The sequence below is a fragment of the Fulmarus glacialis genome, unplaced genomic scaffold, assembly GCF_000690835.1.
Source record: "Fulmarus glacialis isolate BGI_N327 unplaced genomic scaffold, ASM69083v1 scaffold44297, whole genome shotgun sequence".
Lineage (NCBI taxonomy): Eukaryota > Metazoa > Chordata > Aves > Procellariiformes > Procellariidae > Fulmarus > Fulmarus glacialis.
In genome coordinates, this window is record NW_009222172.1 from 1 (window position 1) to 18,019 (window position 18,019).

At 36.2% G+C, this 18,019-nt stretch overlaps 1 protein-coding gene across 1 annotated transcript; it reads right to left on the bottom strand.

Moving 5' to 3' along the window:
* Window positions 1-254: 254 nt before the first annotated feature.
* Window positions 255-14,914, bottom strand: ANKIB1 (ankyrin repeat and IBR domain containing 1; the record flags this gene model as incomplete). Its single annotated transcript, XM_009581369.1, has 3 exons — window positions 255-372; window positions 7,879-8,061; window positions 14,614-14,914. Coding segments are annotated over 3 exons (602 nt in total), but the record flags the coding sequence as incomplete, so codon positions are not given.
* Between the last annotated feature and the right edge of the window lie 3,105 nt (window positions 14,915-18,019).

Consider the following 18,019-nt stretch of genomic DNA (forward strand, 5'->3'; position numbering starts at 1 on the left):
CCAAAATTTCGCCAATGGCACCAGCCCCTAAGCCATAATTCCTAGTTTGAATCACTTGCCTATCAGCTTCCCTGTCTGCCTCAACGCTTTTTGACATACTGCAGCTGTACTTCTTTCTGAAGTACTGTGTGAACTGTTTCCTGGTATTTGATTAATCGTTACTTCTCTTTCACTTGGAAATAAAAAATAAACATACAACTGCAATTTTGATTTTGCTGAAAACAGTTGCTTTAGTCTTTAAGGTTTTGGATTACCATGTGCCCGAAGTAGAGCTTCTGCCGTAAACAGCGGGGCTTGGAGCATGTCAGCAGATTCCACGATCAGCATATCCTTAAGCCTTCGCAGGTCCTGAAGTCTTAGCCCCTCATATGGCTTTGAGAAGAAGAAGAAAGACAATTTATGTCTAGCAGTATTTTCCAGTTAGTCTCTAATTCCATATTAAAATGAAAACATTCAAAGCACTTTTACTGATCATCATCTTAACTGTGAGGCAATATGTGGCAAAATTTATTCATTGTGCAGAACAATGACCATGCAAAGTTATATGGAAATACTGTCATTTTACAATACTTACAGTATGATCTTTGTGCATTTCAAAATCTAAAAAACAGTATCTCTAGAGTTCTCCATTATAGCTGGAGGCCATGTTCAAATGATGAACTAGCCTAACATTGACTCTCTCAAAAAAAGCTAGATTTTCACAGAATCCAGCTGAATTTTGAAGTGATTAAACTTCAAATATTGTGGCATGGGTATGAGAATGCATGTCTAGATGTGAACTAAGGATTTCAGGGGAGAGTGAGAGAAAGGACAGGTTAACATATGTTGCATATAGATCCTCTGACACTAACTTTATACATGAATTGATACCTGTTAACTTTGAATTGATCTGGAGGAGGATACATTGAGACATTAGATAGTAAGAAGGGAACGTTTGTGAACAGAACCAGGTAGAGGTCTTTTGAGGCAATATCAACCCTTACAGAAATGGAGAAGTCAGCCATGAATAGGATAGGTGAGACATGCAGTTAGAGGTTCACAGAAACACAGAATGGTTGAGGTTGGAAGGGACCTGCGGATGTAATTTGGTCCAACCCTCCTGCTCAAGCAGGGTCACCTAGAGCCAGCTGCCCAGGACCGTGTCCAGATGGCTTTTGAATATCTCCAAGGTTGGGGATTCATTGTGCATGAAGATGTCAAAACTGAGAAACAGTGGTGAACTCTGATAGCCCTACACAGTCAGAGCAGATCATCAAGCTGCCTTCCTGGTCTGGAGCTACATCCCCTTATTATAGCATTAAAAAAAGGTCAAATTAGAAAAACAAAAAGGCAGTAATTTTAAGATTCTGAATTAGCTCCAACCAAGATACTGGAGATGCATACACATGTTTTGCAGACTCCTTTTTAAAACTAAGGAAGAACATGACAGCAAATAATGTATTTGTTAGTGTTGCACAGGGAAAATGCCCAAAAGGTAAAAAGAGAAAAACAAGTGGGAGGATATGTACAGAGAATAGATACAGAAAGGGTATGTGAAAAAATTATTCTTACATGCACCGGTTTTATTTACATAAAGGATAGCTAACAAAAGATCTAAAGCATTTGACATAAAACTGATATGTGCTCAGGACTAATTAGGAACCTGGCCACAAAATGGCAATTGTCTTCACCAATTTGGAGAAGAAAGGACGCAGAGCAGCAGCGAAAACAGATAACTACAGTTAAGACCACACATCATTATTATTTACTATCTATATTTTGATTTTATGTAGACCATAGTCCAGGACCCTCCAGTGCTAGATAATATGCACACACATGCATACATACATACATAGACACGAAGCAAAAGACTGGTTGTATCTTCAGAAGTTTACAATCTAAAAAAAGTCTACTGTGCACATAACCTTTTGAGGATAACAAGCAGAAGGTATAAGAAAGGGGAAGAAATGGATACCTGGGCTTCTAAATAATTTTCTTCTTTTGAGACTCCTACTCTAAAAACATAAGATGCTTTCTACATTCTAGATATCATAATAAACTCTATAAAATGCATCTGAAAACATAACTGACTCCCACAAGGACTGCTTCTGTAAGCTAGTCAGTAATATAAACAGGAGCTTCTCGATATTAGAAACTTTGTGATCAGCAAGAGTAATGGTGCCATAACTCTGCACTGGGTCTTTGTCCTTTTTGAGAAAGCAAGAAAAGCAGAAGAGAAATGGACTGTGAGTGTCCTGACCTTCATCCTGATTGCCCAAGTTCGAGGAATTTCTGTATGTCCTTCCATTGCTGATCACGCATGACTCAGTAAAGGACAATCTGAACGTTAATGGCTTGCACTGAAATAAATCTGGGCCGCTTGATTCATAGCATGCTGGAATTTGACTGACCTACTTAATTTCTTACAAAAGAGATCATTTATAAAAACATGTCAGAGAGACAGGGATGCAAACAGCTGGGTGCCTGAATGATTATAATTGCATGAATATGCTGCAAAAAAATGGAAACAGAGTAAATTGTCTTGACTGAATCTGAACTGCATTTTGAATTGCAATTGTAAAACAAGTAGCTTTGTCAGCCCAACAGTATTCAATTCTTGAAGACCACATACATCATAAAAAGAAATGTCTTTTCTTTCTGCAACATACATGCATATTTTAGGACCTAGTTATCCTGAACTGCAGATATGCTCATAATGATATTTAACTGATTGGTTCTAGGTCAAACACTAGCAATTATCTCCCTTGAGTAACAGACTATTATATTATCTCAGCTGGAGCATTCCACACAACCCAGCAGGGATTTTTGGTTCCTGCGGTTTTTAAGAATCCTAATTTTATCTTTTCAAGTAATGAGGGAAATATTTCTTATGAATGTGTTTGAAACTTTAGACATTTGTTTCATATAATAATATATGAGCCCACAGAAGAAGCTGGAAGAAAGGAAATTTTAGGCTGGCACTATTAAGTAGCTTAACCTGGAAATTCCAAAGTGAAGGCTTTATACAATGAGAACCCTTAAAAATGTTCATATGTACAAGACATAGTCTTGTAGAGACTTGCGAAGACAGTCTTTAGTTATAAGGATATATCCTTTATGTAATATCATAAAGGTTTGTTTTTAACTACTTCAAACATTGATGACTTCTCTCTGCACTGCCATATACTGGAAAGGATTTTGATTACAGCTCATGATGCTCAGAGACCTCCTTTAATACTCATTTATGGAGGAGCTCTTTATTGATATTTGCTGTGAAAAAGGCATTGTTCAATATTAGCATCATTTAACTATATAATAATTTTGGAATATAGTATTTGAGTTACTACTTTAATCCATTGGTGAGCTTCTCAGTACAGATTTCAACACTTTTGTATTCTCAAGAACTCTTCTTTTAAACTATTTTCTTCTCAATTTTTTACCACTAATATTTAGATATCATAAATTATATAATTGTTTTTCTCCTGAAAGTACTTTTAACATGTAAGCTGATTATTTTAACAGGTCATTTCAAGCTACTATTATTTTCTTCACTTTTAAAGTACCATTAAAATAGACAAGGGCAAAGTAACTCTTTGCTACAGTGATGACTGTATAATTAAATGGTGTCAAATATACTTCGCGTAAATATCCTCCTTTATGGGTGGATGGAGTTCTATAGTTAATGGAGTCATATATTTAAAAAATAATCTATACTTCATTTAACTCATTCAAGTATAAGTATATGTACTATATGTATATAAATGTGTATATATCTTAACTACCTGCAGTCCCCTTCTCTCCTTTCAGTTAATAAACCATTCTCTAGCTGTAGAGACAAAGTACATTTTAATAATTTTAGATAACTCTTTGTATTTATGATATTTGCATTATATATATATTTATATGACATCAATTCTGGAACTGAACAAAACCATTCCAATTACTATACATTCAATAAACCTGTGATACACTCACTAGCAGTGTATTTCTACAGTATTCAGTGGCACATATGTAAAATGAACTATGAAATTATATACTTTGCTATTGCACAAAGTATTTCTGTGAGTCTGACTGAGAGACAAAACTGTTCTGGATGATCTGCTGTGAAGTACTGCTCATTCCCAGTTTAAAACATTGCATGATGTGATTGAAATGAAGGTGCCTATTATCTTTCAGGGATACATCACCAAGACAAATACGCTCCCATGCTAGAATAAACAGAAAATTAAAGACTGTGGAAATAAAACAACAAAAATCTATAAAAGCAGTTTAAAATATCATCAGTTACAGTCATATTATTTAGTATAACTTCAATTAGATTTAAAAGATAAATATAAACTTAGATTTTACATAACAGATTTTTTTTGGAGTCTGTTCATCAACAAAGTAAGAGAAAAGAATCAAGACAAAGAAGGTCATATGAAATACTCTCCTGGCATGTTTTCTAATACCCTTTCCACTGGCCACACATCATAGATGGATCTTCTTTTGCTACAACTAACTACAGTGTTAAGAGAGTCACACTTTATATTCCATTCTTAAAATATTTAGCATTTCCATTTTATACAGGAAAATACAGATTATGTGTGTGTTGGTACATTGTTTTCCTTCCAAACTGCATTTTGTGTAAACACACTTAACAATCATGTTTGTGTTTCACAATTATTAGGGCCTGTTTGCTACCCATCTTTAACTACAGTCTCTAATTTGATCACTAAAAATGTTTGAGGTGTACTAAAAACAAAGTAAAATAGAAATGTTTCTTTAAAAATATGCTTCAGGGAGCACTGTAGTAAAGTAAGATTTTAAAAGGTTGGGTAACTATACGACGGAAATGGATTTTATTCAGAAACCCTTGTGGAAGGAGTAAACTGAACTGCTGGAAGATGGACAGCTCTTTGCTGTTGGGCTCTCAAACTTGAATGTGGGTCTACTCAGTAATCTGTATTTCTTAATGGCTTGAGAGCCTCTGTAATCAAAGAACGGTATGTGCAAGTTATTTTTTCCACTATTACAAGTGTTTCAATTCTAAACATGAACAGTCACATAATTCCTTGGTAATATTTCAATGTGAAGAACAACATGAACTGGTTCTCAACATCAGAAACAAAGCTTTGTTATTACTCTGCATACACACACTTAATTCAATGACTCTGCACAGAGCACCACAAAAATCTTTTGCTCTCTATGAAAAAGAGGATTATTTTCTGCTGCAAACATGGCAGGTCTGGAAGGGGAAGTAGTGGGTACTATCATTCCAGATACTACTGTGCATATCATAAACACCGGAGTTAAGCCCGTTTGGCTGTTTTGCCTGGGAAGAAATCCTATTCATGGTTTTCAGATGTATTATCTTTTCCTCTAATCTTCATTCAAGCAACGAAATTACTTTGAAAATGCATTTCTTGGTGTTCCAAAAATGTTTTTATTCTTCATGAATTAATTTTTTGTGTTTTGGAAGGATGTCAAAGGGCATCATCAAACAATCACAATCTAAATACTATGTTAAACACGCATTTTGCACACTCGCGTCTCTCAGTGTTTAATATCTTTTAAAAATGAAATTGAGAGAAAAAAAGTAGAGGACCATCTTTGAGGGGCAATTTTGCTGAAGGATATGTGTTCTGGGGAAGGCTTTTGGATCAATTCTCATGCCCCATTAAGATAACAGCTAGAGGCATCATCAGTGGTAAGCGTGCAGCTTTCACTGCCCATCCCAGACATTTGTCCACAGACCTGGAGGATGAGGACATGCAGTCATTTGGATTGCAGTCCAGTGCTAGTCCTTCTAAGACTGTTTTTTTCCACATGGTTTCGGCCACTCTGAGGGCTAAGATTGAAAAATGAACTTCTGGCTACACGCTCTTGGCATCTCTCTTGTGCTAGCACTTGTGCTGTTACAGTTACACAAGAAACTAGAGAACGATACCCCTCTGAAAAGTCACAAAGAAAGGGGGAAAAAAAAAAAAAAGAAGGGAGTACATGAAGGCAGAATTGCTCTATGTGAAGCCCCAAGACCACCAATCGGTGTACCAAATTCCAGGCTGACATTTTTTGGCTTGTGAATCTTTAGAACATGTGGGAAAGCTGCCCTGGTATGTCGGATGGATCTAGGTGTGCAGGCCTGCCTGCATTTCAGTTCTCACGCTCTACAACTTTGCTAAAAACAAGTCAAATGAGGAACCGTATCATTTAACAGTCTCAGTGAAGTGACCCCAAATTAACATAATTACCTTTTACTTGAGTCCCTTGTAACTATCAAGCCTTTAACCTGATTTTGCTCTGAGCATCCACCTTAAACAGTCACGAGACATTGTTTTCTCTTGCCGAAAAGCCTGTTCAAGTGGTTCTTGATTTGCCCCACCCATACTTGTAAGTTCACTATTGTCTTAGCTCTGCTGGTGCATATGTCAGCAAACCCATGCTATAAATATAATGATAAAAATTATTCAGGTTAAATAAAACAATTACATATTACCACTCTTTAAAACTTTTTCTTCTTTTAAGCCAAATCATTGCTATGATCCAGTCAACAGCATAACCATCCAAATAGTTCTACTTGTACAACCAAAGGAGTGGTAAACTGCAATTGTGGCAGGAAACGGCAGCAGTCTTGTAAAGTGGTTTTGCCAACAGAGAAAATATAATTTCAAACTATACTCTTACAACAATTTGAGTGTCTCTATATAGGAATATTCAGAGAAACTAAAATGAGTTAATTACATTTGTAATTTCAATGTACAATTCAAGCATATTAAACCTCATCTCAAAACCTCTCATCTAGGAATAAACAATCCAATTAAGCTTGTTTATATTTGAATTTATTCAAGAAAATTAGTCAGAAAATGAATTGAACAGTACAACACTTTTTCACTTTCAAATCAAAGTGACCATGTATGGCATTTTTCAAATAAAGGTGACCTTGCATGGCATTTTTCAGGGAAACAGTTGATGTGATCTGAGCCTACTCATACCTAAATCTGAGTGAATTTTCTTTTAAGTGTCATTAGGTCATAAGTGGGATAAGCTAGTAAAAGGCAAGGCCATGCTACTTTTGAAGGGAGTAGCCATACAGAAATCTATTGCCCTTTAATTTGCACAGAATTACTTCACAATATTTACTGAACCGTATAATTTATCTATGCATTCTTATTTAGAATTTTAGTTAATTAAAATCTGATAATGGATGGGGGAGGGAACTTTTGCTCAGAATCTTTTTGGTCAAATTGTCCTTATCAAATCACAGTCTTCTGTAAGGCACACCAGAATTCAAGCAAGTTTGTGTCAGCGAATTGTCTCTCTCTTTCAAAAATTGACTTCAAAATAACAACACCTGTTATTACCTGTTTTTCATACAAGTTCCGGTATGCAGTAGCTTCAGGCATCATGTTATAAAACAAGAAAGTAAATGCACTGTTTTGAAATCCTGTACTGCTCAGCTGGTTTTTGGTGACATTCAACCCAGTCTCAGTCTAGGAAGATCCACCAGAACATTTTCCCTGTTCTATCCTACAGATTTTCTTTTTTTCAGAATTTCTGTTGCCCTCGTTTTTAGACAGAAAGGTATCTTAAGAAATAAAAATATGTAAAAAATGTTTCGTTTAGAGCAACTGTTTCCCAGCTTACTGTATTTCGTCCAGCCTCACAGCCTGCAACACTTTCAAGACAGTCCACATAATTAAGTATATGAATAAACCTTCTCTTTAGTTTTGACAATGTATTTGTTATGTTCTCTGAGCTTAACATGAAAGCTATAACGAGCTGTTTTAAAATCAAATGGTTTACAAATACATAGTACAAAGTACAGTACCTACTGAAATACTTTGCAGAATTTTGTCACAATGTAAGTGCTACAAATATAAATGCATAAAATACCCCAAATTTAAAGTATCCTCTGACCTCTTTTTTGTCTAAAGCAGCATATTCAGCTTCAATGCTTTCAGCTTCAGGATCACGTGAAAATACCATTCGAGATTCCAGGTTAAGAGCCAGCTCTTTGTGGTGTTGTTTCTCTGCACAGTCACATGGGGTATCTTTATTTTCATTTTCTGCAAACAAATCTCCACCATGTTTTACTAGAAGCTGAAAAGTAAAACAGCAAAATAAACAGTTATTAATTACCAACTCTAATAATATCCTGAAGAAAAGACATGTCAGTTAAGAAAAGAACAAAAAAAAAAAAAGAACAAGGAAAACAGAAAGAAGAGACAAATATAACAGCAATGCTCTGTGGGAAACAAGGATTCTCTATTGTTATTAAATAAATTACTGCTTGATTTCATACATAATTATACCTATGCCCATTGTAATTCCATGGAACCACAAAATCTCAGAAATATGTTACAAGGCAACACTGTACAATATGTCTCTGTTAGGTTTTAAACACTAAAATTCTGCTCTACTGATATGGTCAGTGCTCTGTAGAAAATGAGGGGCCTGAGGTCGTCAAGTACCTGGCAAGATGGAGCTGGATACACCTTTAAATATTCTTTATATATGGGTATAACTCCACCATACTTCCCAGCACTGGTACACTGGTGGTGACAGAAAATGGGAGAATCCTTGGGTAGGAGGGAAGATGGGGTACCAAATTCACAGATAGCACATCCTACTACTAGTAGCTCTACCTTATTTTTGAGGACATGAGAAAAGTGAAGTGAAATGAAATAATTCTAATTCTAATAATTCTAATACGGTCTAGTATTGTGCCATTTCACCAACCTTGTCTCTTGCCAGTAACCACACAGAAATGCAGTCTCTAGCTAATAAACACTAATTGTGCTGCTCTCATTACCTCGCCAACCTTGCCTCCTGCTATAAACTGATCTAAGCAAGGACAACAAATGTCACAGATTTTAAAGGCCAACAGTGGACCGCTTTGCTGATTTATTATGACATCTTTATAACACGTGCTAAACTTCTAATGATGGAGCACCCAGGACAATCATTCACTACTAAAATGATTCATCCTATTTCTAAATAAAACTAAAATCTATAAACATCATCTTGCCTTCAGACCATGATGGCTGTAACAACACTATCCTGTATTTTTAGCCAGGATATTTCAAAACTCAGCTTCTAATTTTCATACTTCTAAAAAAAAAAAAATTTCCCCAAAATGATCTGTTCTCCACATAAACCTTTTAGATCATAACCAGTCACTTCTTTCTTTTCTCTTCAGCAGATTGTATTTCCTTCATTTGTCACTGTAAAATACAGAATGTAGTTTACAAACCTGGAATCATTCTTGTAGATTCTTTGGAAACTTTTCCCATATTCTCCAAAATAAAAAGAAATGCAAACCCAAAAATACCGTAAACCAGTGCAATAACAAGATTTAGTTGAGAAGATATTGTCATTAAGTATGACACCGTATTTTATCTTCATAGCAGAGTATATGCAGAAATAAAGATAGTACTAGGATAATTATCAAGATACCCAGCCTACAGTTACCGTGTTCTATCTAAACTTCTTAACATTGCCAAAACTTTGCTAACCTGAGTTTTCATATTCTGTCTGTACATTTTAAACTCTATTTAAGAAATTTAACTGAGGCAACTAAGACACTTTCTGAAGAAGAAAAATAATAAATATACTTGGAAGAACACTCGATAGACCTATGCAGCTCAAAATCTAATCCGCAAGATGAGGAATACGCAAATCAAAAAGTTTTTAATAATGATGCCATATTTCTCTGGAAGCACTGTTAAAAAGGTTTGTCTCTCAAGTAATTAAAGGGAGATTAATAATTTAAATAATCACATTAATAATTTAAACAATCGCAAAAATGCCATTTAATATGCCAAAGATGCTGTGATAAAGTGGAATATATCTGCATAAAATCAAATCTATTCAGCATGGAAGTTTCTATTCAGTATTTTGAGGTAAGCACATTAACTTTGCCCAAACTGTCTTTAGCACTCTGAGCTGTTCTGCTCAGAGGAGAAATTTAACACATGTGAATGGAGTAGTATCAAGACTGCACATTTGACTATCAACTCTGAACAAATCAACTAGTAGGTGGTTCACCCACAAGGGACTATGTTTGTTTTTTCCTTTCCTTATGTGGGTATGGTGGGGATAGGGGAAGATACAAGGCTGGGGCTTTCCTGAAAAGTTATGGAAAACGGAGACGATTAAAGAGGAATGCTGCTCTGAAGTGAGAGTAACCACCATAAAACCGGGCAAAAGGCACTCCTGGGGTTCTAAGTAACCTTCGGTTTACTAGAGAGAGGGAAAATGACTTGAGGATTAGGCAATTCAGGTTTTTATGTCTTTTTGTTTTGTTAAGAATTTTAATCCTCAAATACTTCCAGGAACAAGGAGATCATTGTTAAATTCCTTCACAAAGCTCTGTTTTGGGCTTTTCCTGATGTAGTGTTCCTGTTCATAATCCTGCTCCTGTTGAAGGAGTTAGAAGGACTACAGATTATACTGGAGGACTTAAGATATCTCAGATACTAATTTTAGGATCCAAGGTCCTCTACCTTATGGTGGGGCACATAACAAAGTTTGAACTTGGGGGTGTACTCTATGTTTCTAATGTAGGAACCATGACTGGTTAGACTACATAACTGTGTCCAAACTCTGGCAAATAGCAATCCATGTGGATCAGACTGTAAAATCTTTTTCAAAGACAAACTGAAAGCAAATTAGAGTCAGAAATGGTTTAGTCAATTGAACAGTATGTATTGTCATGATAACACAACCCAGTTTATATAATTAAATGGGCAACTAGCAGTCTAGTAGCTGGATTCATCTAATGAATCATATCACAGACAGTGAGAAACAGAATGATAATTTGTGAAGAAACATAAACCACGAACTTTCATGATGAGTTTAAAACCAATTGACTTTACAGTCTGCAGTTAAAAGGTGCAGCCCAGATCCAGAACCACAATTTACTCTGCAGCGACTGTGATTCTTTCTGACATTATAGTCTGCCTGGATGTTACTGTGTGAGCCCATTTGCTTCATGCTCTTGAAATTGAAACTTTTGAACAACGGTGTCTACCTCTAATACCACTGTATAGCCCCATTTGGGGGCATGAAGGCAGAATGATTGAGGCAGAAGACTCCTTGCTCAAATCCCTTGTAAATCTGAAGTCTAAGTTACCTGGGGATCTCAAGTGTACAGAGAGAGACAGAAGACAAAGAAATAAGAGTTTCTGTGGATAATGTAATCGTTTTTTTTTTTGCAGCATATATTGATATGGGTTCAACTGTAACCAGTTTACAAATCAGTGTAATAGACATATATTTCACAAATGTGAGTAAGCAAGCCTGTAAATACCAGAAATTGAAATATGTTGGAAACTGGTTACTAAACTTTTATTCTGTTTACCATTTCTCTACCAGAAGCAACCATTCTCATGTCAAACCATTTTATGTGAGTGCTTTTCACCAACTTTACTCAAAGAGGTTGTTAAATGCTAAATCCTGGTATCTCCCATTTTCTGATACGACATGCACATTTGTTCTCTAATGTAGAATAATGTTTAAAAGCAAATAGATCTTCTTGGGGAAGACTAGATAGAATAACTGTGACTGAAAATCCCTGTAGCCAAAATTTATCAGGCAGCTGGATCAAAGAAGTGGCATTAAAAAAGAGAACAAGAGAAAAGTACACAGTCCTCTGCAATTAATATTTTTGTTTGTTTATCAAATCTAAAAATAATTAAAAGTTGACAATCAAGATAAAAGCAGTATTAACATAGACTTAGGAGATAGCCTGATGTTTGTTTACAAATCAATCGCATCAAAAGAGGCAATAAATCAACCATATAACCATACAAATAAAGACAGATTCATTCTAGTTGACAGGAAGAGCAAGGCAGTACCTGTCTGTAATTCAGTTACCATGTACATAATTAGCTGGGTCTGAGTATAATTCAGCTAGCAAAGGCTGCACAGTGATTTGCCTCCCTGGTGAAAATCAGTAAGTGTGTAAATAATTTCCAGGGACATGTTGTAGACAAACTGCTAGCTTGGAGCTTGTGGAGCTGTAACAACATGGGCCAGAGAAGAGAGAAGAAACAGGGGCAAGATTCAGGCTGTGATACTGGAGGTTAAGTATCAGCATCTAACATCAGCATCCTCTTAACTCCTCTCAGTACTGAGCAGGGGACCAGAGAGACAGAGGCTTAAGTTATAGCACAGAAAATGGCATAAGGAAGCTGAGTTTCCATTCATTAGAAGCCCAGAAAACTAGGAAGGATGATCTTTGTACTAACAGAATGAAAGAAGTGTTGGCTATTGAAAATAAAAAGACACTATCTGAGCTTTTAAAGAGGGCACTAATGAAAAACCTGAAGATAAAGAAGAGCATCCAATTCAAGATGGTGCACAGCTAAGGCTGGGGAATTGAAATGACAAATTTTAAATAAGAATTTTCAGACAGTATCTGGAAACTTGACAGAATACAATCAGCGTAACAAAGTAATACCACAGAACATATTATGTGAGAATCACAGAGAAGTTCACAGTATTAGAAGGGTGGTGCTATTTACCTTTTTTAAAAAAAACTAACTCACAGATAAATAAATTAACTCTACCAACAAATGCCAGAGAATCCCAGTGGAATACAATTCTGGACTTAAACAAAAATGCTTTGGTGACCACCTGACCAAAACCGTAACAATAAAAGTGACACGCTGACCAAGAGCAGAAACGCTGCAAGGGCAGAAACCCCAAAAATAAAGCGAACTTCAGTCACTGCATCTCCCAAGTATATTGAGAAAATGCTATGCTAATACATGATGCTTAACTTAAAATTTCAGACTACATAAGTGACTGAATAATAGACAAAATAGTTAGCAAACACGAGAGAAGCAACTCCTGACTTTGTCCAGAGTAGTCTACCAGACCTAATTCAAAACATTACCATCAAAGAACCACTCAATAACAATTCCCAAAATGTACTTAGATTCACCATTCTTGCAGAAGCAGGAAAAAACCAAATAATCCAAATAAGCCAAATAAGCCTACTTTCAAAAAGTGGTATTAAATAAAAGCATGGGAAAAAATTCTAGAAACATCAGAAGAATCTGTGAAGGTAGAACAACAGGACAGAATCGTATGGGAAACAAGAAGCTGAAGTTGTCTCCTGATGAAGAATATATAAAGAAGAGTCTGGAAAAGGTAAACGTAAAATCACAATAAAGAAGGCTCTGAATGTTTTTTGAGCAGCATGCCAAGTGCATAACGACTCAGAATAAATAATTTCAAATCACACAGTAAATCTGTCAATGTGTTTGTGAAGTCGGTAGCTCGACAAAGTGCAAAAGCAATCTCAAATAACATAAAGCAGAAAAGTGATATGAATTGTTGGAGTCCAGATTCTCTGTGGATGTACCACACACGCTTTATGAAGGACACAAAAGGAAGTCTGTTTCAAATTGAAGTCTCAGCACAAGAGGCTCTAGAACAACCAATAAACCAAATACTAATATAAATACCCAGCACCAGATGGTACTTATTCATGAGTCCTAATGGAACTCAAATACGAAACTTCTGAACTACTTATAATAATATGCAACTTACTGCTTAAATCTGTCACAGTACAAGATTAGAAGGTGGTAAAAGTAACACCAATACTAAAAATAGCTCCAGAGAAAATCAGGAAAGTACAGGGAGAGCATCAGTTTTTACTGCAGAGAGAAGTCACCAGTGAAGTCCCACAGGTGCTGGAACCTGACTGTTTAAGATATGCAGAAATTATCTAGAAAAGCAGGTGAATAATGAGGTGATAAACTTTGCTGATGATACTAGTTAATGAGTGTAGTCTCAATAAACATGAAGTTACACACAGATGAAAAATAACCTAAATTTTACATATAAATGCTGAATTCTGAATTGTTACCATTCAAAATACAAATCTTGATGTTATAACAGACACACTTATGAAAATGTTAGCTGTTTTTGAAAATGTTAGATGTCTGTTCTTGTGTTCTATAAATTAAATTACCAGCACAATTAAATATGAGTCCTTATTACTTCGTATAGTTTAAAAATAAATTTGATGGGAGACCTTCAAAGTCACTATGATTCCCAATTACTCATTACTACCCACTACTTTCACAAGCATTAAAGTAATTTTTAATTTGTAAAAAGATAATTATATTCAAATATGTTAGCACAGATGTATGGCATCCTCTAAAAAAGCTGGACACTGTAAATTAAAGACATCAAACCTGTTCTTGAAACATGGACAGCATTTCCCAGTCTCAGCTATAGAGCACAATAAAAAGAGCTCTAATTTTCTCTCAGGCAGTTATTTCACTTCTCTTTACACATATAGGTATGCCTATGCCTACCTTTAAAGCTTTTTCTCCAGTGTTAGAGTCTTGTAATAATTTCCAATTTTTATAAGCCTACATGAGTCGTCTTTGTGCTGAGGGGTATATGTCATGAAGTTAATATATATGTAATACAGTTTTTTTCATTGTTCTCTACAGACAGTGTACGTTTTGGGCTGTTTATCTTTGTAATTTTTCCAATTAATGAAAAATAGAATTTAAAAGTTAATTCAATATACTATATCAGATTTTTTTCCCCAAAACAGCTTTGTGAAACACTGTGCATGTCATTTACTAACAGCAGTATATACACTTGTGATTATATATGAACTTCTACCTCGACACAGGTTTTCATCCCTGAGGCAGCAGCATAGTGCAAAGGCGTATTTTTTTTGTTATCAACAGCATCAATGGCTGCTCGTTCGTATTGTCCTTCATCCAGCTTTGCTCCCTTCCACTTCAGGATCATTTGCAGACAATCTGCTCTCCTGCAGTCATCTTCTGAGGGTCGTGTCAGGCGAGGATGAAGAGCTCCTTCTGAGATCATGATCTGAGGTCCCATACACAGTAAGTGCATAGATGTCTCATTGTGCACATTCCGTTTATTTGGGTTACCATCTCTAACAAAAAGGAAAGTTCTGCAAGGGAGGAAAAAAATAGAAGAAAAATAATTAGCACACAATTCCACTCATTTCCTTGAAGTGGGAAGAGTCTATTATGACAGGTCTCTTTTCTTCTTGCCAAGATTTTGATTAGCCATATTAGTGATAAACATTCTTAATAGATAGTTACTACTGGACAGGTCTCCTCCATTTCTCTTAGGAGTCAAGAGCCAAGATCTGGATGAATTACTGAAATATCATTAAGTACCATATATAATTACTTTGTCAGTGTGTGACACAAATTTTAGTTGGCAAAGATTATTCTACAGTTGTGTGTTGCATTGTAATAAATGTTGTTAAGTCACAAGATTGATGAAATAGATACTTTCTTTTTTCTACTCTGTGTCCTGAATAGTAGCGCATTTGGTAGTTTGCAAATAGATAATGCTAGAGCAATATCTTAAAAATTCATTCTCCTTTCCTGTATCTTTAGTCAGATGTCAAGGCAGTACTTACTACGTCTTGAAAATATGAGACATACTTTTTCTGGTATGCACTGCATGCACTGAGGAAAGACTCTATTTGCTTTCTCACTCTAGAATATATGGAAGTGCAACGTAATGCAAACCCTCACCTACGCAGATCACAGAGGCTGGCAAGAATTTAAGTCTTCTCTTTAGAGGCAGTTCAAAGTGGACAATAAACTATACTGTCAAAACAGATCAGCTTAGGAATGAAAGGGAAACAACAGACTGATTCCTGGAATCACAACTCTGATTCCTGACAGCTCCTGAGACAACGCAGCTCTCTGCTGCTTCTTGCCAGCAAGGAATTATAGAAGTTACAAACCAGTTCTGAAATGGAAGAACTGAGACATATCATACAAGCCCTGTGAATCCAAACTTGCTGTAGCCTTTTGAGGTATACTAAAATAATAATTTTTTTCTTAAGGCAGAGTGAATGGTAGGAAATGGCAGAGAAGAAAGACCATCTCCTTGTAGGACAGGGGTCAGAGAGACAGCAATGGTGAAAGAACTCCATGCGAAGGTAGAAAGGACAGTTCCCAGAGAGGTAACACCAGGCTAAATCAGAAGCATGGCACATATGTTCAAGAAGTCACTTGCAGAAACACTTGCACTGTTCCCATAAGCCCCTTCACACATAAAAGCAGCAGAAGTCACCGTTCATCTCCTCTCCAGGCTGTTCCCTGACTCCGAACAATTCGCAAGTATGAAAAAAACAGTTATTCTGGAATCCTATTAAGTCAATACAGGGGACCTGCTTCCACCCTCCCTGCCCTCACCCCTAAGACTAAAACCAGTTTCAATCACTTTCAGTTTAAAACAGGCAGCTCAGCCACCTGAAGGCAGGCACTGCCTAAATACAAAATCAGACCATATTGCTCTTGGAGAACAGCAGAAAGCAGAACAACTTGCTAACCAAATTGACAAAAGAAAACATTATTTACCTCAGTTATTGCCTTATGCTATCGTTACAAGTCTAAATGCCACTTCCCCTTTCCGTTGTCCCTGAATACATCGCACCAGGCATTACACGGTGTGGCTTTCTCTCTCTCAGAGTTCTCCCATGCTTTGTTCAGGACAAAGAATAATCCTGAAACTATTTTATTAATAAAGGAAGAAGCTATACAGGGCATGGAATTTTCCTTTCCGAAATTACTGAAAACAGGCTGGACAAGTACTCCAGTAGAAAAAATTAGGCACAGCTGATCTGGTCCTGTGATGGAAGGATGTCTTGATGATAGCCATTTGGTCTGCCGGATATCTGTCCTTTCTTCCCTCTGAAAATCTCTGAACAGTTTGAGTTCAAAATGAAACTTTTTACTAAAATACTGTTCTTTTAAATAAGTGGCAACAAAGTATTCAGAGGAAAAGATAAAAACAAAAGTCTCCTCTATGTTGCCCTATTTTGGCAGCAAAAATGTTCCTTAGAGAAATCTCTCTTTCATTCCATGATAGCTGACATGATAGACGCATTTGTTAGGAAATATGAATATGCCAAACTTGAGATTAAAGATGTTGCCAAAAAACTGACAGCACATTTGTTTGCTTGGGGTTTTTTTTGTTTTCAGAGGAAAGGGATTTAGCAACACAGGCAAAATGCTTCACAGCCAATTACATGAAATGATAAAACCAACCAGTTTCAAACACTATCCAAAATGAATTTGCTTGTTTGAATTAGCTTTACATAGTATGAAACTAGAGACAGAAAGAAAGCAGGGGAAGGAAGGTGGGAAAGAACAGAGAGACAGAAGGAGGGAAAGGAGAGGGAGGAGAGGAAAGAACAAAGGAAGGAAGGAAGGAAGGACGGACAGACGGAAGGAGAAAAAATAACTCATTGGGGACGAGGAGATTAATTCTATAGAGGCACTTAGATATGAGAATGCTAGATGCCTTAGATATGAGGATTTACAGGTACCCACTGCAAAACCTGGATATAGAAAATACAAGGCTAAATCTAAGTCTCTGTGAGATGTAACTTTGGAGACTCACTAAAATCTGAGTTTCTCTACTTTTGCAATAAAATCTTTTTTATGGTACACCAGTATCTTTTCTTCTGTTACCTGTCTTTCACAATTTCATTTGTTATATTTTTACTTCAAGTAAAGATCACCCCCAACTTAGCCTTCAATGCATTTGTATAAACTGCAGAATGAACAGAAAAAGGTAAAGTTGTTCATTTTTCTATTCTGAGTCCTTAAGTCAAGAATAAATACAGGGTTTCTAAAATTTTATTATTCCCTCCTTCCCCTACCCATGGCACTTAACTATCCATATGCATCCCAAAATTCTTGCATCTTCCTTAAGAAAAAAAAAAAATAGAGATCACAGCACTGGGAAGAAAGAGGCAGTGGCTAAAGACTGTAAAAGACTTCATGCGTGGCTCCTTTTTCAGTAGGTTTTAAAACTACATAACACTGATATAGTCAGTAGGCCCAGCTATTTTTACTGACGTCTGTAACACAAAGTTTGTAAAGGTAGCAGATATCTGCTACCTTCAAATTCGCTGTAGAATGAGTAGAGAAGGGTGATAAAGAAGGGGCCAGATCCCTTCTGCAATCACTACAGTGGACTGCCTTATGGTAGCAAAAGTACCAGTTTTTTGAATGAGAAGCATTCA